Source organism: Megalops cyprinoides, chromosome 22, assembly GCF_013368585.1.
Source record: "Megalops cyprinoides isolate fMegCyp1 chromosome 22, fMegCyp1.pri, whole genome shotgun sequence".
Classification (NCBI taxonomy): domain Eukaryota; kingdom Metazoa; phylum Chordata; class Actinopteri; order Elopiformes; family Megalopidae; genus Megalops; species Megalops cyprinoides.
In genome coordinates this window covers 6,775,403-6,796,001 of record NC_050604.1, presented here as the reverse complement: position 1 = coordinate 6,796,001, position 20,599 = coordinate 6,775,403, and the positions used below count along the sequence as shown (strand labels likewise).

Sequence of the window (20,599 nt, the reverse complement as noted above, 5' to 3'; positions counted from 1 at the left end):
TGATGCACACATACTGCGCAAGCGATATTTCATTCAAGACAACTAGCAAAGCAGCTAATCTAAGATAGCGTTTCCCAAACCTCTCCTGGAGGACCCCTTGTCCTGCACGTTTTAGATCTCTCCCTGCTCCAACACAGCTGATTTAAATGATCAGTTTGTTATTAAGCAGCTTCAGGAGTTCATAACGAGTTGATCATTTGAATCGGCTGTGTTGGAGCAGGGAGAGATCTAAAACATGCATGACAAGGGGTCCTGCAGGAGAGGTTTGGGAAATGCTGACCTAAGAAACACAGTCAGACTGCAGCTAATACAAGATGTACCACCAACAGGACATTATCAGCAGCAGCAGAAAACACAGAAAAGGAACAGAACTGCCAGCAAAGGAGATTAACCACAGCGTTAAATGGTTATTTTGCACCACAAGGGAGGGGAGGAAGAAGAGGAAGAGGAGGAGATGGCACGCACCCTTCATCTTCTCCTTGAGCGTGAAGCTGCCGTGGATCTTCTTGAGCTCGGCCTCCATGGTGAGGCCCCCGATGTCGGCCTCCAGGTGCGTGCGGTTGACCATGCCCACGCCGAAGACGATGAGGGTGACGTGCTGCGGCTCTGAGCTCACCAGGCTGCGCCGGCGGGCCGGCTTGTTCGGGCTGGAGGGCTCCTGCTCGTTCTCAAACACTACCCGGCAGGTGGGGTCCGAGGGGCTGCGGCCGCCCTCTGAGGGGAGCCAAGACAGACGGGCGGTCAGACGGGCGGTCAGACGGGCGGTCAGACGGGCGGTCAGACGGGCGGTCAGACGGGCGGTCAGAGGGGCGGTCAGAGGGGCGGTCAGACGGACGGACGGACAGAGTGACGGACAGAGTGACGGACAGACAAGCAAAGGGGAAATCAGACAAACACCTGGACAGGCAAACAGTCAAGCAGGCCGTCAGAAAGTCACGCAGATGATAGGCAGTCAGACAAACAGTCATACAGAGAGTCAAATGTGTATTCTGGTGATCAGACAAACAGACAGACAGTTAAAGAGACAATCAAACAGTAATACAGACAATCACATGTAGTCAGGCAATCAGACAAAAGGCAGGCAAACAATCCGGCAGGCCGTCAGAGAGTCAGTCAGTCAGTCAGTCAGACCAGTGGTCAGTCTGACAAGCAGGCAGTTAGGCTCAGTCCAGGGACAGGCATCTCAACAAGGCAATCAATACAGTTTAAAATATGAATGCCCCCAAGCAGAATACCCCCCCAGAAATCTGAAATCCTACACAAGCCCTGGCCCTTCAAAGGGGAACTCAGGTCAGAAATGTAAATGTATCAGTACTTACAAGCACTGAGCACTTAAAACAGTTTCCTACAAGCCTAAAACCATCCCTCCTGGCCAGGAGAGAAAACCAGCCTTGCTATCAATCAGAGCTCCTTATTAGTGAATACAAAATACAAAACCCTGTCAAAAACTGCTTTTTCTTTCTTATCGCTGAAAAATACCATCATAATGTATGAAAATTACTTAATAATAACGCTCCACAGAAAGGACATGTCAGCTCAATTTCTATTTTTGCGAGTTCTTATAGGCTTACAATACATGGCTTGGAAAGCTTAATCTTGGCACATATTACCCCATCACATTTTACTGTCCTCCTTTAAATGACCTATTGAGACATTTTGTCCTTTCAATTTCCCATCTATCTGGGGAAAGAGATTGAATACATGCTTACACAATATGCTTATGCTTATATTGCATACAATATGAGAATACAAATGGATTACTCCTGTTTGAAGGCTGTCCATTTCAATCTGTCCCAGTAATACCCATGTCAAAGAGCGCTGAACACCATCCATAAAAATAACAGGAACTTCACCTTGATTTTCTTGCCTGAGCGAGAGGGAATGCAGACCTTGTTTACAGTTTACAGCTCTATGAAAAGCCTGTGGATCAATTACTTGCCTGAAGCCATAATCATACATTGAGTAATTAGAAAACCCACATCTCCTGTCACACATATGGGCTTGCCACTTCAATTAAGAGACTGGTAAATCTAATGCATGCATTGGTGAGCTCTTAAGTCCAAAATCACACTCAGTTCCACACAGTCGCTACACAGACCTATGCTCCTGCACTTATGTCCAGCAACAGCAGGTGGCAGTAGGTCTCTGGCTTTTGCATTGAGGCATTTTATGTGAGGCCCTATGTGCAAGGTCCTACCAGTTAGGCTCTTCCTACAACACTATACCTGTGAGGCTCTGTCTGAACAGCTCTACCGGTGTAGCCCACCTTGTCTAGCCCTATCTGTGCGGCTCTGCTAAAGTAGCAGTGTATGTGAGGCTCTGCTTGTGTAGCCCTATCCGCGAGGCCCTGTTTGCGTAGCTCTATCTGTGAGGTCCTGCTTGGTTAGCTCTATCTGTGAGGCCCTGTTAGCGTAGCCCTATCTGTGAGGCCCTGTTAGCGTAGCCCTATCTGTGAGGCCCTGTTAGCATAGCCCTATCTGTGAGGCCCTGTTAGCACAGCCCTATCTGTGAGGTCCTGCTTGGTTAGCTCTATCTGTGAGGCCCTGTTAGCGTAGCCCTATCTGTGAGGTCCTGCTTGGTTAGCTCTATCTGTGAGGCCCTGTTAGCGTAGCCCTATCTGTGAGGCCCTGTTTGCGTAGCCCTATCTGTGAAGCCCTGTTTGGTTAACTCTATCTGTGAGGCCCTGCTAGTAGCCCTACCTGTGAGGCAGTTCTCTGGGGAGCTCTTCTCCAGGATGCCGGTGGGGTCGGAGATGAGCGAATAGAAGTTGAGCAGCTTGTACATGTTCTGCCAGCACTCGGCCGAGGGCTCGCTCTGCTCCGACACGGTGATGGAGTCCGAGTCGTCCATCTGGATGGCCATGTGGTCGGCCACGTCCCGCGAGCCCTTTCGCGACACCTTGGAGGTGCGGCGCTCCGAGCGGCCCAGTGAGCTCCTGCCGCGGGGCTCCTTCCTGGCCAGCGTGTCCAGGCCCGGCAGCCCGCCCCCCGGGCCGGCGCCGGCCCGCTTGCCCTTCTGGTTGGCGGCGCGGCTGGCCCCATTCAGGCTGCCCCGCGAGCTCCGGCTGAAGTCCGAGGAGCGGAAGTCGCGGTGGCCGCGCGCCTTGAAGGTGGGCGTGGGTGAGGCGGAGCCGGCCGTGTAGCGGCTCAGCTTGATGTCGGTCTGCGTGGCCTTGATGTCGTCGATCATGGTGCTGAACTGGTGGATAAGGCGCACCAGGGCCATGTCCACGTGCTGGCTGATGGACTGGCAAGAGATGGTGAAGTCGCAGTGGAACGTGTTGTAGTGGCGGCGGTTGAGGTCGTGGAAAGAGAGGGCGCTGGCCGAGTTCTGCGGCGTGCTCATGGACTTCTCCATCACCACTGCGTTCAGGCTGAACGTCTCGATCATCAGAGCCGGCTTGAACTCCAGGGGCGGGAGGTTCACCATCCCCTGCCTGAGCACAGAACACAGAAACGCTTCCTGAACACCACTGAGTACAGCTCGGAGATACACCATACTCAACACTTCCCTACACCCCAGTCCCAACACTTCTGCTACACAATTCCACATACATACAAGTAAGATGTTCTACCTGCCTCAGACAATTAAAAAGGTCAACCTCTCTTACCCTATTCACTCACCAAAACTCTTTGATTTACCATTTGAAATGTATCATTTTAAAAACAATTACTTAGTTTGTTCTATGTTCGGTTGTTCTTCAGAATGAGCCTGAGGCCTTCTGGTCCAGGACAGGTTAAACAGGAGGCGCGTACCTTCTAGATCTTTTGTTCTTCCGGTCCTTGGATGTGTCGGAATCCACAATGTCTGCTCGCAAGCACTCCAGGGTCCCAGAGAAGGAGAGGTGCTCCCCAAAATACATTCGGTAGCTGAGGGGTGCTGCATCTTGAGACTGGATACCTGTGTGGCTCAGGAGAGGCTTGAATACAACCTACAAAGGGGGTGAAGAGAGCCATCAGCAGGATACCACTGCAGTAGACAGAGGACCCCTCTACAACGTCTCCTAAATCACTTGAAATGGTACCACCCAAAATGTCTTGGCCCTCGCACGGCTTTGGCACAAACCACACGATATAACAGAAGCAAGCAGCTACCCATCTGGGAGCAGTGTACATCTCCAAGGAATCCTTAACTTTTAAGCTTCACTGGCGGAAATAGCTGTAGGGGGGGTGTGGCGAGGGCGGGGCTTGGCCAAACCTGGGCGTCGGCCAGCTGCACGGCCGCGGGGCATTGGTTGCCTTCCTCGATGTCGGCGATGTCATCCTGGCTGGTGCTGTGCTGGGAGTGGGTGCCGTCCAGCGTGTTCTGGTCGCTGGACAGCACCGTGTTGAAGTCGGAGGCCGACGGGATGGTGGGGAGGTTACAGGTGATACCTGCGGGGGAGAGAGAAGAGGTACCTCCTGAGGCTGTCGAATTAACCCAGGTCCTTTCTCCAACAACCGACAAACCGAAACTTAAAGCGCAGCCTGTTATAACAGCACCATCTCCTCAACTCCCTAAGGAATTCAATGTTTAATTCTGTAATGCAACATCTCTCATAAACATAACGTTATGGCTACTTTTAAAACTAAAAATGGAAGTATTACTTAAAGCATGTACTCAAGGTTAAAGACAATGTGCATTGGGGTTAAACTGAATAAAGGCCTCTGTGTTAATTGCAGGCTTGAATTAGAGGAAACCTGAGTACATGGAACGGAATAGTGAGAGAAAAGGAATGGACTCCTGGCTGGGTCACCGTTAGGCTTGGAAGACAGAAGCTTCAGCCACCCTTATCAGACTTTAATCAGAGAAGCAACAGGTGTCAACGCGTCTGTGTTCGTTAATTAAACCATGGAAATTTGTCAACGGATCGTGCATTACCTTGATTAAAGTGCTGGGGCAGCCGTAATCGCTTTCCATAAAAAGGACACACTATGTAACCATAAATCAGGAGACACGAGAGCATCGCAGCTTATGCGCCGTGTGAGGGAATGGTCAGCACCCGTCGTATTACTGTCAGAAGAATCCCCAGAGCACATTTCATAAGATCATTTAGGGGCCATTTACCCGTCAGCACATTTAAGAGGGAGTGCTCTTCAAATCCCCTGAGCCTGCTCAGTATGTCAGGGTACATAATGGGATGTTTACATTCCCTGGGTTATGGTGTACATGTAGAGTAATAGGGTGAGGGCGCAAAAGGTTATTTGTTTGGTTATGATGTTAGGGTACAGTGCATACACTTTTAGGGTTCATAGTGTAACATGCTCTGGCACGAGCCGCTCATAGCACAAGCGGTACATATGGTTAAGTTATACACTGCGATTTATTACGCACAAATGGGTAGGGCATATACTGTGAAATTTTATCTAAACGGAACATGGTTAGGCCCCTCACACCGGTCTGAAGGCTGCTGTTTAGGGTGTATGGAGTATATGTTAGGGTACATATTTTCAGGGCACATGGTGAGGTGTTCTGTGTTAGCCCTCTCACCGGTCTGCAGGCTGTTGTGCTGGGAGCGGTTGACAGGCGACTCCTGCACCACGCTGCCCCCCCGGTTCCCCACGGCGTTGGACATCCAGTTGTAGAAGCTGACGGAGGAGGGCTCTGACAGCAGGGGGTGCTCTGTCAGCATGTCGGAGCCCACGTTGTTGCCTGGTAGAGAGACGGACACTGAATGAGAGGGAGCTTAGGAGCATATAACACACAGACAGTGAATCCACATTACTCTACTTTGTATCGGTTTAGCAGTCACTTTATCCTGGAGCAGCTATTAACCTTGCAACGTTTACATTATCCATTTGCACAGGAGACTATTTACTAGGGCTGAACGATACAGCCATCGCAATGTATTGCACAGCTATTTTTAGCGCAATAACAGCTATCCCCGCTATGTGGCGTTAGGTTGGCGTCAGGTAAATTACTTTAAATGCTCAAAATAACAAGGATGGCAATTTGAATAATTAAGTGGCAAGTAATCCCAAAGCTTTCTCTTAAATGTTTCAAGTTATAGCTTTCTTGTGTTAAAAAATTACAAAACAGAGCTAAATTTAGTTAAATCGATTTAAATTACTGAGAATAAACTTTCAGGTTAGGTTGAGTGCAATGAGCAATAACGTTTAGAACACAGACCTCACAAAAGCTGTGATGTGTCATGAGCATTTAACGTAATTTACATCGATAAATGCCATCCTTGTTAATTAAACAATCTCACGTTGCAGCTTTCGCAAGCACACAAACTACAGACAATCTGCGCTGTTTCGCCAGCATAATCATTTATTTGCAATTGGTGTTAATTATTGTGTGAATTATTTGTTTTATTGTTAATCAAGGAGGATAAAAGGGAACAGGCTGAACATAATGATAGATTTAAAGGTAGAGTTTCCGCTTCCCCTGTTTCCATCTCACCCGCAGCCACTGAAAAACATACGGAAAAAACCCAACGCCACATAGCGGGGATAGCTGTTATTGCGCTAAAAATAGCTGTGCGATACATTGCGATGGCTGTATCGTTCAGCCCTACTATTTACTGAGGTAATTTGGGTTGAGCACCTCGCCCACGCGCACTTGTCAAACTGGGACTTGAACTGGCAACTTTTGAGTTACAGGCCCTGCTCCTTAGCAGTATGCCACGATGCTACATGCTACAAGAGACTGCATTCCAGTGCACCTCCGCTTGGACTCCCGCCAGCTCTACCTGAAGGACATCCAAGCAGGGCGATCTCGCCCTCGATAAACAACGTTTTAGCAGCATGCCTGGAATGCAGAATTTTATCTGCAGATTGTGTAAATGAAGAGGCGCTCTTGTGAAAAGAAATTAAAGTGAAAGAACCTTGAGAGTGGAGAGAGGAATAACTTTAGGAATTGCGGCTGACAACACAGTGGCCTTCCTGCTGTTTTTTTTTTTTTTACATGCAGATACCAGACAATTTCAATCTTGTGTATAGCTGAATATGCGCACTGGCTTGATGGATTCTGAGTCTGACATTGCTGTGATTAAAATATTTACATGTTTCAAGCTAGAATCATTATATCTATACACACATGTATGTGTACATACTCACACACAACCAAACACACACACAAATACAGACAGACAAGCACACAGACAAGCACACAGACACACACACACACACACACGCACACACACGCACACAGACACGCACACAGACATGCACACGCACACAGACACACAGACAGACACACACACACACGCACACAGACACGCACGCGCACACACGCACACACACACACACGCACACGCACACGCACACGCACACGCACACGCACACGCACACGCACGCACGCACGCACACACGCACGCACACACGCACGCACACACGCACGCACACACGCACGCACGCACACACGCACACAGACAGGCACACAGACACGCACACAGACACGCACACAGACATGCACACAGACACACACACACACACACAGACACACACACACACACACAGACACACACACACACAGACATAAAGACAGACAGACACAGACACACACACACACACAGACACGCACACAGACACGCACACAGACACGCACACAGACACACGCACACAGACACACGCACACAGACACACGCACACAGACACACGCACACGCGCACTCACACACACACACACACACACACACACACACACACACACACAGACACACACACACACAGACAGACACACACACACACAGACACACACACAGACAGACACACACAGACACACACACAGGCATACCCCTGCGCGTGAGGGAGCTGCTCTTGGCGGCGGCGGCGCCGGCCTGCGGCATGCTTCCCTCCAGCAGGTTGTGCAGGCTGGGGAAGCTGCCGGTCAGGTAGCTGAGCAGGCTCTCCTTGCGAGGGCTGTCCTTCAGCAGCAGTCCGGTGCGGCTCACGTGCGCGGGCGAGTCCGCCGCCGTGTCCCCGCTGGTGTAGCTCAGAGACTGGTACGGGTGCGAGCCCTGCGGCAGGGAGAGGCAGAGGGGTGTCAGGAGCCTCATTCCAGCAATCCGTCGCTCGTCCACGTTTTTCAATGTAAGACAAATACGCACTCCATGCTTTTATGTACTCTGCAGTCCCCGTAGAACTGAGTCTGACTTTCACACCACGGTGCTAACTGATGGTCACCGTACCCGAGGACATCAAACATGCCGTTTGACATCAGGAACACACCGTGTCTGGGGCTTACTTAGGTGCAATGCCAAAACCAAAGGAGAGAAAAGGCACACACTGACAGACACACACACACACATACACACACACACCTTTATCTTGAGGGCAGACTCGCTGTGCGTGTGTGACTTGGACAGCTTCCTCATGATCTGGACGCCGCTGACAGGCCCGGCGTTGCCGCTGTTCTGAGGGGGGCGGCTGCAGGCCCCCTCCAACAGCATGGTGTGCTCGCTCACTGTGGCTGGGACAGGGAAACGGCACGGTTACTCCACACGTATGCCCACTCTCATACACACACGCCCCCATGTGCACCAACTCAATATAAACAGCCGCTACACTCAAAACACCAAATCTCAAATCTCCAAAGCACCAATCTCATTATCGCACCATTAGGCAGACAACCAGCGTTTCTAACGAAGAAAATAAAATACACTGATTAACTGAAATAATTTTTTAAAAACGTGTTCAAACTAACAGCTACGCCCATTCACCCTTCTCCAGCACGGCTCACACTTTGGGCTAAAAAGTGCACCGGAACATAGGAAGCCGATGGGACCCACGGAACAACCCCCCCCCCTCCCACCCCCCCCGCGACGGCGCGCGGGCGTCACCTGCGTCGAACTCGAGCTCGGCGCCATCGGCGCTGGTGTCGCTCTGCAGGCCGGTGCCGTTGTCCGGGCCCGGGCCCGCCTCGAACTGGCTCTGCGCCGGCTCCTTGGCCTTGGGCAGCTGCATGGGCCGCATCAGGCCCACGGCCTTGAAGCCCTGCGTCACCACGATGAACTTCATCCACTGCCGCGCCAGCGCCACCAGCCCCTTCTTCAGAGTCACCAGCGCGGGCAGCCCGTCGTTCTGAGACAAAAAGGGGAGCTCTCGGTAACCGCGGCGTAGCATGGTGGTTAAGGAGCAGGACTTAGAACCGAAATGTTGCGGGGTCGATTCCCCACTGGGGCACTGCTGCTGTTCCCTTGGATAAGATACTTAACCCACAATTAACCCACAATTGCCTCAGTAAATATCCAGCTGTATAAATACATAACATTGTGAAGAACTGTAACCTATGTCTATGTAAGTTGCTCTGGGTAAGAGTGTCTGCTAAATAATGTAATGTAACTCTGAGACACTTGCCAGACAAACAAAACGGCAATGAAACCACACTGTATTGATCGCTGTACTTTCTTGTTTCTTTTTTGGTTTTAACAACAGAGCCGGGCTGAAACTTTTCAGTCATTACTTTGTGCGCCGGACCGGAAATACTGTTTTGTTTTGTAATTGGTTGGGGGGGAAGCGTTTCAGAACCGGGCGTCCTCGGATCGGTCTGATTACAGGGCAGCTGGTCCCCTCCGCTGAGGGGCACGGGGAGATGAAAGGAGCGTGCCCGCCGCACGCACGGCCGCCACACGCCCGTTAACCGCCATCCCCGGTGGCGTGAGAGCACGGGGAGCCGCCGACATGTTTTGCCACGCCGCCGTTTGTCAGGATCACGATGGGGAGGACTACTCTGGGGAAATGAACGGAGACAAGCGACAGCGTGGCCTTTACAGTGTTCCCTCGCTGCTCAAAGATCAAGCGCGTCTGGAAGACTGAGCGTAAAATGGTCCGTTTAATGGCTCTGCGTGGCGTCTTAAGTCAGCCGCCGAAAACAAATCAGCATAATCGCAGGTACCGTCCCTCAAGTTTTATTTTTTAATTGGGTGTAACACTAAGTGCTGTGCTTGGCCAGTTTGTTATAACATGTTCACTAGATTAATTACACACTTTTCACCGATTCATGGCCTTTTCTTTTCTCTCAGTGGAGCGCAAAGGGAATTCACATTTATACTGACATTTTTGTGAGCAACGGCCTCCACATGTTTCATAACTTGAAATCCCAGTGTGATCTACCAAGTACCTCATTCTACCCCTGTCTCTTTTTAACTTCAGCAGTGAGGGCCTATGGGGAGCCCTTGGGAAAAGAGCTCCCAGCAAAAGAAATGGAGCAAGCTTAGCTCCAGCAATTTACTCCTCTTTCCTGACATCCTGCTATAAACCTCTTTCAATTTAATCTTCTCGGAACAGGGATTTGTCCACTAAAGATGACGAAATACCCCGAGACTCTATTTGGAATAACGTTTTCGTGTGCATCAAGAAACCCTCATCCCCAGCTTAAACATTTTCTGCCTTCACAGGACACATCTAACTCCTTATAAGCGTTGTATCATGAAGCTCTCACTCTCCAAACTGAGCTCTATTCACAGGGTTCCAAAAGCTCCTGCTCACGTATGTACTGGAAATGACGTAGTGTATCTTTCTTTTTAGAATCAAGTGACTTCAACATTATCTATTATTTTTCCGCAAGCAGATTCCATGCTTTCCCCAGAGTGGCTGGCTCCTATTTAACAAGAAATGAGAACGCACTGTAAAAGTTAATGTGTTTTTGGCTTGGGCGGCTCACCATGGTGGCCTCCTCGATGACGGAGTAGTCGGCCTGCTGCAGGTAGCGGTGCAGGATGTTGCACAGCATGCAGGACGGGTTCTCGTGCAGGAAGCGCGCCCGCTTCGTCACCCGGTTGTACTTGCTCCGGATGGGGATGTGGATGCTCTTTTTCTGCAGGTGGGGGGGGGCGGACAGAGGGCACAAGCGAGACGTCAGACTGGAGGACAAAGGGCTTCCTGGAGGACACAACATTACCTGAAGGAGAGGGCGTTTCCGGTCACCTGTGACCTTCAGGGTATTGATAAATCACTATATACTTAGAATGAGTTAAGAGCTACAATGAGTTAAGCCTGAGACTTACACTTGACATTTGTGGTCTGTTTGTATGCTGAATCATGATTGTATTGTTATTTGAGTCTCGTAAACCCGTATGGGCTGCCTGTTATTTATGCAGTACACATTAATAAAGCATTAAAGGTTTAACTCATTCATTTATTCAGCCTGTCTTCATTCAAACATTCACGGGCAGTCACAGAGACGGCTCCGAACAAAGACTTTTTGGTCTTTGCATTCAGAAGTAAAACAGCCAATTCATTAAAACGCAGACAAAGAGAACATTTCACGGAGGTGCTTATAGGTATTGATTCCCCTTCATACCCGATGTAAACAGGATAATGATTCCACTAGAGTATGCAAAGCAGGAAATCAATAACTCACAGAGCCCCTAAGTCTAGGCAAGCAGCCTACAGCAACACACTGGCTGCCAGTCCACTCATGCGTCGAGTCCCATCAGGATTGCTGTGTTTATATTTCTTTGTTTTGCTTAATTAAACATTGTATTAATTTACAAATCATTAGCTAAAAATCGAAGCCTAAGAGGGGGCCAGGGGCTTTGCAAGAGAGGGAGACTTACAGTGACTACGGTGACCGAGTGAGAGGCAAGTTTACAGGGAATTAACAAGAGAGGGAAGTTTATAATGACTGGAAGTGAGAGGGAGGTTTGCAGTGACTGAGCCACAGATGTAGCTGAGAGGACAGTTTACAGTGACCGACTGGAAGAGGGAAGGTTTACAGTGCCTGAGGGCGCGAGGGACGTTTGTATTAACTGAAAATGAGAGGGAAGTTTTAGAGCAAATAAAATCAGATGGAAGCTTTCAGTAAGCGAATGAATGAGCGAAGAGGAGCCGGGTGAACTCTGACCTCCAGGGCTTCGGTCATGATGCAGCCCATGACGGCGCACACCCGCAGCGTTCCCTCGGTATCCAGCTTGTGCAGCGACGACTTCAGCTGGTCGATGGGGACGAGCCAGGCGCCGATGGCGGGGGTCGCTGTGCTGAGGAGGTTCAGCTGCCTGCGGACACGAGGAAAACAGCCCATGAGTCACGGAGGACCAGCGGATGAAGGGAGAGGGCGGAGCAGGCCTGCAGCAGAGCGAGGAGCCCTGAAGCAGACAGGGGTAGGAGCAGCCCTGGAGCAGGGTGCAGTTTGCCATGGCAGAGAAAGGAGCATCACTGGGACAGAGTGGAGTATCAGTGGAAGAGAGTGGAGTATCAGTGGAAGAGAGTGGAGTATCAGTGGAAGAGAGGGGAGTATCAGTGGAAGAGAGGGGAGTATCAGTGGAAGAGAGTGGAGTATCAGTGGACAGAGTGGAGTATCAGTGGAAGAGGGTGGAGTATCAGTGGAAGAGAGGGGAGTATCAGTGGAACAGAGTGGAGTATCAGTGGAAGAGGGTGGAGTATCAGTGGAAGAGAGTGGAGTATCAGTGGAACAGAGTGGAGTATCAGTGGAAGAGGGTGGAGTATCAGTGGAAGAGGGTGGAGTATCAGTGGAACAGAGTGGAGTATCAGTGGAAGAGGGTAGAGTATCAGTGGAAGAGGGTGGAGTATCAGTGGAAGAGAGTGAAGCATCAGTGGAAGAGAGTGAAGCATCAGTGGAAGAGGGTGGAGTATCAGTGGAAGAGAGTGAAGCATCAGTGGAAGAGAGTGAAGCATCAGTGGAAGACAGTGAATCATCAGATCAGTGGAAGAGAGTGGAGCTTCACTAGAAGAGAGTGGAGCTTCACTAGAAGAGAGTGGAGCTTCACTGGAAGAGAGTGGAGCTTCACTGGAAGAGAGTGGAGCTTCACTGGAAGAGAGTGGAGCTTCACTGGAAGAGAGTGGAGCATCAGTGGGCAGAGTAGAATATCAGTGGAACAGAGCGGAGTATCAGTGGAACAGAGTGGAGTATCAGTGGAACAGAGTGGAGTATCAGTGGAACAGAGTGGAATATCAGTGGAACAGAGCGGAGTATCAGTGGAACAGAGCGGAGTATCAGTGGAACAGAGCGGAGTATCAGTGGAAGAGAGCAGTGTGAGCCTGTACCTGGAGAAGGCCTGGGAGCGCACGTTGGTGGGCGCAGCAAAACTGAACCAGATCTCCTTGATGGTGAGCTTCATACTGCTGGAGTCCGGGGGCGGCGGCATGAGCGGGAGGTCCTTCTTCAGGTCGTCAGACTCCACCCCCTCGTCCTGCAGGGGAGACACGCCCACAGCGTACAGTCACAGTTCCCTTTCCCTAAGGGAAACGCTGAGGAAACTAACGTTTCATTCACCAGCCAGGAAGAGGAGAGCTGTCCTCTGCTCAATGATCACCACAATGGATACACAACCACACAAGCAAACACACAGTCATATACTCATGTTCTCTTTCAATTTCACGCTGAGTAGTTCTGAATGTTTTTCATGCCTAAAACAATGATGGACCTTGACGTTTCATGAGCTTTGATTGTCAGGTGTGGGCTAGCCAATCGCTGACTGCTACTGGGTAATGAGTTTAGTGTCATCTTAAATCAAAAATCTTAACAGATCCCCCATGTTGAAATTTTACTATTGCCCCTATCCCATACATTATAAATATATAAATTAATGAGGTCTCGGAAAGAAAAACGGCATGAAAAACCTTCCCCAGGAATATGATGTGATAAAATTGACTCTGGAATCGCTTGCCACCTGCCTGACATATATTCATAAATCATAATCACCGGGCGTACTAGAATGGAATCATTCGCAATCAATTGTCTCGCTTGGCCTGGCATTTCAGCGCAGGTGAGAGGCAGCCTCATTCTTAACGGCGAGGAGGAGGAGGAGGAGGAGGAGGAGGAGAAACTAAGCCTCTTCGCGAGGAAGCAAACTCTGATGGTAGAACAAACTGAATGTACAGAGCGGTATGGAGAGAGAGAGATAGATCAAACTCCTCCAGCAGCACAGCGGCTCAGCTGAATTTTAAAGCTTTCCTCCAAGGATGTAAAACGATGATCTATAGTCAAAGATGGTGATTCATAACTAGGTGCTGCAAAAATCAAGACCTTCAAGCAATTCATGATGCACTGGAACACGTGGAGTCTCCCAGAACACGTGCATCCATATCTCTTAGAGAGAAGCCATGCTATAATGACTTGGGTGTATATTAAATGTAGCTGCAACGTCCTTTATCCTGAACACTGTGCACATAAACATTTAAATATCTTCATTTTCCCGTTTTTTACGCCAAGTTGGGACTTTTATGGTCACTTAATAAATGTTCTGTGTGAAACAAATGGTGTGTTAACAGCAGGTAGATGAAATTTCCTGAAGCTGATGAAAAACACACAGACCTTAGACTGAATGAAGGCCTTCGCCTGACTAATCTGTCCATCACTCACTGCAAAATGATTAATCAAAAGAGAACGAAATGCATGCCTCAACTGAAGAGAACAGCAGCCGTCTAACAGTATATCACCTCCTCCAAAAACTGAATTACTTTTAAGGCTGTCCTCAGATCAGATTTACCATTTGGTAATTAATCATTTAGAGAGCCAGATAACTTTGGCCAAATTTGCCTCAAGGTACTAAATTCTAGGCTGAAGAGATGGATCATAAAGTATATGCATTACTGGTATTACCAGTCAATTTCAGCTCTTTATGAATCATTATTTTTTGCTGGAACGTAGGGATGTCAGCCGGCCCTGTGGAAACGGCAGCCGATTGGCCGGCGGCCTCACCTGCTCGTCGGAGTCGGAGTTGCCGTTGGCGTCGGAGGAGGGGCTGGCGGCGTCGTGGGGCAGGTTGTCCTCGGACACGTCGGTGCTGTAGCCGCTGCCCGTCTGCGAGCCGGTAGAGCCGTTGGACTTGGACCGGCCGTTCTTCTCGCCGCCGTCCGCCTTTCCCATCACGCCGAAGGCGCTGTACAACACCGCCCCCGACTGGCGACCGCCTGCGGTGCAGCCACACAGAAAACGCTAAGAGCCTTCGTGTCCCTCACAGGAAGCGGGCAAAATCCACTCACCCAACGACTCATTCCGCCATTCGTTTGTTTTCTCATCAGGCTATGCTCAGCTGGGCGACAGCCCACTGTCCCACCCTCGATACCTGAAATAGCCCTGTGGCACCAAGGCCATCATCGTCGATTCAGATTACGTTACTCATTAACCAGATTCATACCACATGACTGATGTACCCATTGCTACACATTGTTTTTGCCTCATTGTTTTCCTATCAGAATGACACAGCGCGTGTGATTTTGGGGCGGGCCTACAGGTTGGTCCGTGAGGCTACTGGAGAGACTCCCACCCTGTTAGGGTAGAAACTGCTGTTGGATTGTGCAAAATCTGCCTACATTGCCCACAGGTACTTAAAGCGGGTGAGATAAGGTAAGAAACTTAAATTCCTCAGAACTTCAAATAACACACAAAACTTAACAAAACCTTGAGAAGTCCCAAAATGCACCTGCCTTCCTCAGCATAGTAACCTAATTCCTAAAAGGCCACAGAGTAGTAATGTTACAGCATTAAATTATTAACTTAATTCATTACCTTGATTTAATAATATAAATTATTAATAATTCATTCCATTTATTGATTAAAAAAAAATTGATTAAAAAACCCAATGAAAATACATCAGCTATCACAGTTCTGTATCCTGCGCTTTGGAAATGTGTTCAAAAATAACAAAGAAAGAATCACCTGTCGCTACTAATTAAAAGTACTGAATTATTTATCACACGTAACTACAGCAGGAGTGGATGGCGGGGTTTATCTCCACAGCTCAAATATAACCGCCGTACTCCACACTCCCAGCTAAGCCGCATGCCTTGGAGGACCGTGGGTGCATTTACTGAACTCTGTGCTGTCTGTTCGCAGCCTCGCCTCTTCGCAGAAGCAGCCGAGGCACTTTCAGGGCTTGACAGAAGACGCTGTTGGGCTTAGACAGGCAGGCAGCTTATAAGAGTGTAAAGCCTAGTCTTGTACTATGAGAGAGGACACTGCTGCTCACAGCCTCCGAAGGCTTTTATTTCTGACAGCTAACTGCACGGTTTCAAACGGCTTAGCAGTGCTACTCCCACACTGTAGGTTTTTAAAAGGGAGCGTGAAGCAGGGGTAACCACAACAGCTGCTATGTTGCACAGGGACAAAAGCTTGGCTGAGGGAGATCTGGATTTGGTCGTCGCCCACAAAAAATAGCTGATGTTACGGCAGAGACACGACAGCAACCGGGGGCAGCTCACACTGGCGGGGCGCCCTTGTCAGCCAAGGTGAGCTAACGACGGGTCACGCTCCAATCCCGGCTCAGTGCTGCTGTGTCAGACAGCGATTCCGCTCATCTGACTTTCCAACGAAGAGCAGCGGCCTTAACAGAGTCTAGCGTGGGCTTCTTGTACCTTCCTGACAATCTGTTACTGCTCCAAAGAGCAGCACACTACCTGTCAAAAGGCCAGAAGCCCATGTGCATCCTTGCAAAATGTGCTCTATTTAAGCGTCTGTAAATAATTCCATTGCAAATTAACTGAATCTGCACACCCAGCTTCCAGACAATGGCACCATTGTGCTTGTGGGGGTTCACGGCTTTTAATCGAACTCATCTTTACAATCAAGAGCAGAGATTTCCTCATTTATTCACATATTTAGAATCTCCCTTTGCCAGGGCAAATAACCCACCGCCTTCTGTGCAGTAACTCACAGACTCTCTCTGCTACTGCATAAGCTACTCCGTGCGCAGACAGCTGATACATATATGGCCAGTGCAGGTGCATATAGATTAGTCATGACGGTGCATTTTTAGAAAGGGTTAACAAAGGTCAAGTTTCAGAGTCTTTCAGAGCTTCACTGAAATGACCGTTCACTACAGAGCTTTGTGAGATGAAGGACAAACTAAATGAAACCTGCCCACACAACTCGGGGAAGCAAAGAGGACACAGAACCGGCACAGGCAGGTATGTAAGTCTGAATCAGGGAAGGGGCCCCTCGTTCCTCACCCTTCACGGTGAGGTTCTCTATGCCGCACTCGAACATGATCCAGCCCCACTTCTCTGGGGCGGCGGCGGCAGCGGCGGCAGAGCGGGCGGGGTCGGCGTTGCCGGGCTGCTCCGTCTCGTCCACGAAGGTGAACTCGTCCGGCTCCTCCAGGCTGAAGAGCACCTTGGACTTCTCGAAGGGGATGGCCGTGATGGAGCAGGTGCCCATGTCTGAAGGGGGAAAGCGCCGCGGTTACGTCTGGGACAGCTCCATCGGTGTTTCGCAGACAGCTGCTACCATCTCGCACTCACTCTCAGAAATGCAACATTCGCACACGTATGAACAGCTTCTACAGCATATTTTCTACATTACAATCCTATGTGCCTTTTCATAGTACCTACTGTAACCTTGCACCAATATCATAAGCGCTTTACACAACGTGAGGGTGTGGTGCGAGAGCTCTCGGCCAATAGGAAGCTGAGGGCGGGGTTTACCGGAGGAGTCCAGGCCCCGGAGCTGGCCATGGATGCGGTGGATGTGCAGCTTGGCGGCAATCTCCTTCCCCTTCTCGATGCCGGCGTTGGAGCGCAGCGAGCCGGACGACTGCGGCTGCATCTTGGTGGCCGAGGCGTACTTCTCGAGCATGACCGAGGGCCGGCCGTGCTCCGCCGCATTCGCGCCCTCCTCCACGATGCCCCTGCAGGTCGAAAGCGAGCCGAACACGACAGCTTTAACGAACGTATCCAACGCCATCACAGCACCCTTAAACTCAGCATGTAAACGCATGCAGCGGACACAGGCAATCAAGATGAACGCACACAACCGATTGCAAACATTCGAGCCTTAAGGTCCACAAATGCGAAGCTTTAGCGTACGTCGCCAGCGGGAAGACAGCGGCTCCCTGTTCCATTCAGTTGATGGTAAATGTGTATTTCAGTTCTGTCGATTCGCTCTGGTCAAGCTCCTCTGACATACGCATGTTTGGGTAGAAGGAAGACCTGAATGTTTGGCTGGGGAAATAAGCACCGCTGTACCAGAACCGGCCACCAGAGGGGCCAGGGCTCACGGTGAGCGGCAGGGCGGGCCGGGGCCAGGGCTCACGGTGAGCGGCGGGGCGGGGCGGGGCAGGGCGGGGAGGGGCCAGGGCTCACGGTGAGCGGCAGGGCGGGCCGGGGCGGGGCGGGGCGGGGAGGGGCCAGGGCTCACGGTGAGCGGCGGGGCGGGGCAGGCTCACCGGTTCATCCGGAGCTGCGTGGCGATGCGGTCGAAGCATAGGGCCACCAGGGAGACGTGGGTGACGTTCTTGACGCTGCTGGAGGGAGAACCCTGCTCCACGGAGGCCTGCAGCAGGCACAGGTTCACCTGGAGGGGACGGCACAGGAAGGACACGCGTCTCAGCACAGGAAGGACACGCGTCTCAACACAGGCTCAGCACAGGCCAAAACAGCCACAAGGTCACAGGTTCTAAACTTGGGGGGGTACGGCTCCTGGAGTGTATGCATGTGCTTGCACGTGCGTGTGTCTAAGTATGTGTGTGTGTACGCACATGCGTGCGTGTACCTTGGGGATGGAAACGTTGGCTTGCAGGCCCTTAATTTTCACGTTATCCGGTTTGACGGACAGGTCAGTCTGGCCCGGCGCGGTGCCCTCGGTCTTGGAGGTCTTCTGTTCTTGTTTCACCGTGCTCTGAGAGAGGTAAGAACAGCAAACCCCCCAGGCCACCTCAGACTAGGAACACACTGCCTACTCCTGCTGTGTACTGCACTCATACCTTAGTGCCCAACAAAGGCTTCAGCAGGACCATTACGATTAAAGAAGCGCTTATTTTTTAACTTTAGTTCACGAAAGTTTTATATTGCCATATTACTGAACGACTAAATAAGCGAGGAGGTTGTGACTGACGGGAGCGCTCTCCTGCAGCACTTACGGAGTCAGACACGGTGGACTTGCTGATCTGGTAGGCCTCGTTCAGCACCTTGCCGTGCAGGTCGTCCAGGATGGAGGCGGGGTGTCGAATGCTGGCAAAGTGCACCATCGCCTCTATGTACCTATCAAAAACAGGACAGATTCATCGCAGCGTTTAAGAGCAGCCATGTGAGATGTAGTCATTAGGAGGGGCAATATTAAGGTGGCCCGTGCGACCCTCCGTAGTGTTATGCGACTAATTTTTTTCATTAAGTGAACGCAAAATGAGCCAGGTTTAAACCAAGTCCCGGAGCCCTAGTGGATGAAAATGGACAGTGTGCCGCACCATTGCGACAACCATATTCCTAGGGTCACACACCCTACAGGCTTGTCCCTTAATGAGGTCAATCAACGAGGACAACCAGCATCGGATGGGACTTGTTGGACAGACAGTGGAGGTCAGCACCATGCAACAGGACCAGCGGGGCAGTCTGGGCCTGACCTGTCCAGCGCTTCAGCCACTAGGGGCGTCAGCACCACGTCCACCACCCCCTTGACCTCCACGATGGCGGTGGTCCTGGTCTGGGACAGCGGCTGGTCTAGGCTCCAGTCCTCCGTGGTGGTCTCATCGTCCGTGTTCTCCATGGCCTTCTTATCCAGGGGCGTGTACGGCGTGCTGCGGACAGACGGGGACAGCCAATCAGGGGATGGCGCTGCGTCTGCTTTTACCTAAATGATCACCAGTGAAAACTGGCTGCTGTGGAGTTGCTGGGTTGAAGGAAAGTTCGAAAGGTTACCTGCTTGAACCTCCCATCAGCTGAACTCCTCGGTCAAGTAAAGAGCTGGCGGAGAGACCTTGTTTCACAACCTACAGGACGCAAACGGACGCAAGCCTTCAGTCAGGGTACAAGGACAATGAACCGAAGGCCTTCATTCAGTATTTTATTTATTTCAATAAATACGCATTTTACCATATGTACGAATTTTGGCTTGTATACCTTAAAAGTAGGAATGGAGAGTTGGTCGAAAGAAGTGGAGCTCTCCTCGCTGGTGGGCGTGTCCAGGTCGAGCGGGCGGTGCAGGGAGGACTTGGAGGTCCTCTTATTGGTGGGCTGCTTGACGGCCCAGTTGGACACCTGGTAGTGGGCCAAGTAGCTCTGGTAGCAGGCCATGACGTGCGGCTCCGAGGTGGCCAGCCCCGGCTCGGGGGTCTTCTCCGCCTCGATGGAGCCCTCCTCCTCGATGCCCAGGGCGGAGACGAAGGAGGCCTGGGAGGCGTGGCTGCGCATGGGCAACGGGCGGGGCTCGGCGATGATCTCGCCATTGAGCACGTAGGTGAGCGGGCCCTCCACGCTGTGGTAGATGGAGCTGCGGCTGTAGTCCATCTGCTGCTGGGCCTGCTGCCGCCGCTTGCGCTTGCGGCCGGGGTAGGTGCCGGGCCCCTCGTCGCTGCTGATGGGCTCCAGCTCCTCGGCGGCCGAGAAATAGGCCTCGCTGTCGGCCACCGACATGCTGGAGTCCATGGAGCGGTACTGGTGGAAGGTGCTGGAGTCGGCCGAGGGCGTGAAGGGGAAGGAGCCATAGCTACGGCGCTGGCGGGGCGAGTCCAGCACGTTCTCGTCGCTGCGCGACACCTCGCTGCTGAACTGCACGCCGGCGGGCGGCGGCGGCTTGTCGGCGAACACGGCGGCCGACAGACTCTTGGTGCTGCCCAGCCGGCCCGAGTGGACGGAGGACTGGCGCTTGAGGGGCGAGCGCAGGGGCGAGCGGAGGGACGCCCTCTCCTGGGCGCTGCTGGGGGAGACGGGGGTGCTCTCTGGGGGCTCTCCGATGGCGACCCTGCAGGAAGCGACACGGTCAGAGCACAGACACTGCTGACT

The 20,599-nt window shown here is 51.3% G+C and overlaps 1 protein-coding gene across 11 annotated transcripts in view; it reads right to left on the bottom strand.

The window, feature by feature from the left end:
* kiaa1109 (KIAA1109 ortholog) overlaps nt 1-20,599 on the bottom strand; it is a 102,663-nt gene that overhangs the window by 33,452 nt on the left and 48,612 nt on the right. For all 11 annotated transcript variants that reach the window (XM_036516953.1, XM_036516954.1, XM_036516959.1 and 8 more), the window contains exons 28-47: nt 19,718-20,558; nt 19,517-19,587; nt 19,222-19,395; nt 18,742-18,862; nt 18,375-18,500; nt 18,049-18,176; nt 17,309-17,511; nt 16,835-17,044; nt 14,586-14,797; nt 12,929-13,074; nt 11,769-11,919; nt 10,587-10,739; nt 8,764-9,004; nt 8,245-8,393; nt 7,719-7,941; nt 5,470-5,631; nt 4,198-4,373; nt 3,756-3,931; nt 2,700-3,436; nt 466-714 (exon numbers count right to left, since the gene is read on the bottom strand). In XM_036516953.1, coding sequence (XP_036372846.1) covers nt 466-714; nt 2,700-3,436; nt 3,756-3,931; nt 4,198-4,373; nt 5,470-5,631; nt 7,719-7,941; nt 8,245-8,393; nt 8,764-9,004; nt 10,587-10,739; nt 11,769-11,919; nt 12,929-13,074; nt 14,586-14,797; nt 16,835-17,044; nt 17,309-17,511; nt 18,049-18,176; nt 18,375-18,500; nt 18,742-18,862; nt 19,222-19,395; nt 19,517-19,587; nt 19,718-20,558 — 4,649 coding nt within the window. The remainder of the gene's footprint in view (nt 1-465; nt 715-2,699; nt 3,437-3,755; nt 3,932-4,197; nt 4,374-5,469; nt 5,632-7,718; nt 7,942-8,244; nt 8,394-8,763; nt 9,005-10,586; nt 10,740-11,768; nt 11,920-12,928; nt 13,075-14,585; nt 14,798-16,834; nt 17,045-17,308; nt 17,512-18,048; nt 18,177-18,374; nt 18,501-18,741; nt 18,863-19,221; nt 19,396-19,516; nt 19,588-19,717; nt 20,559-20,599) is intronic.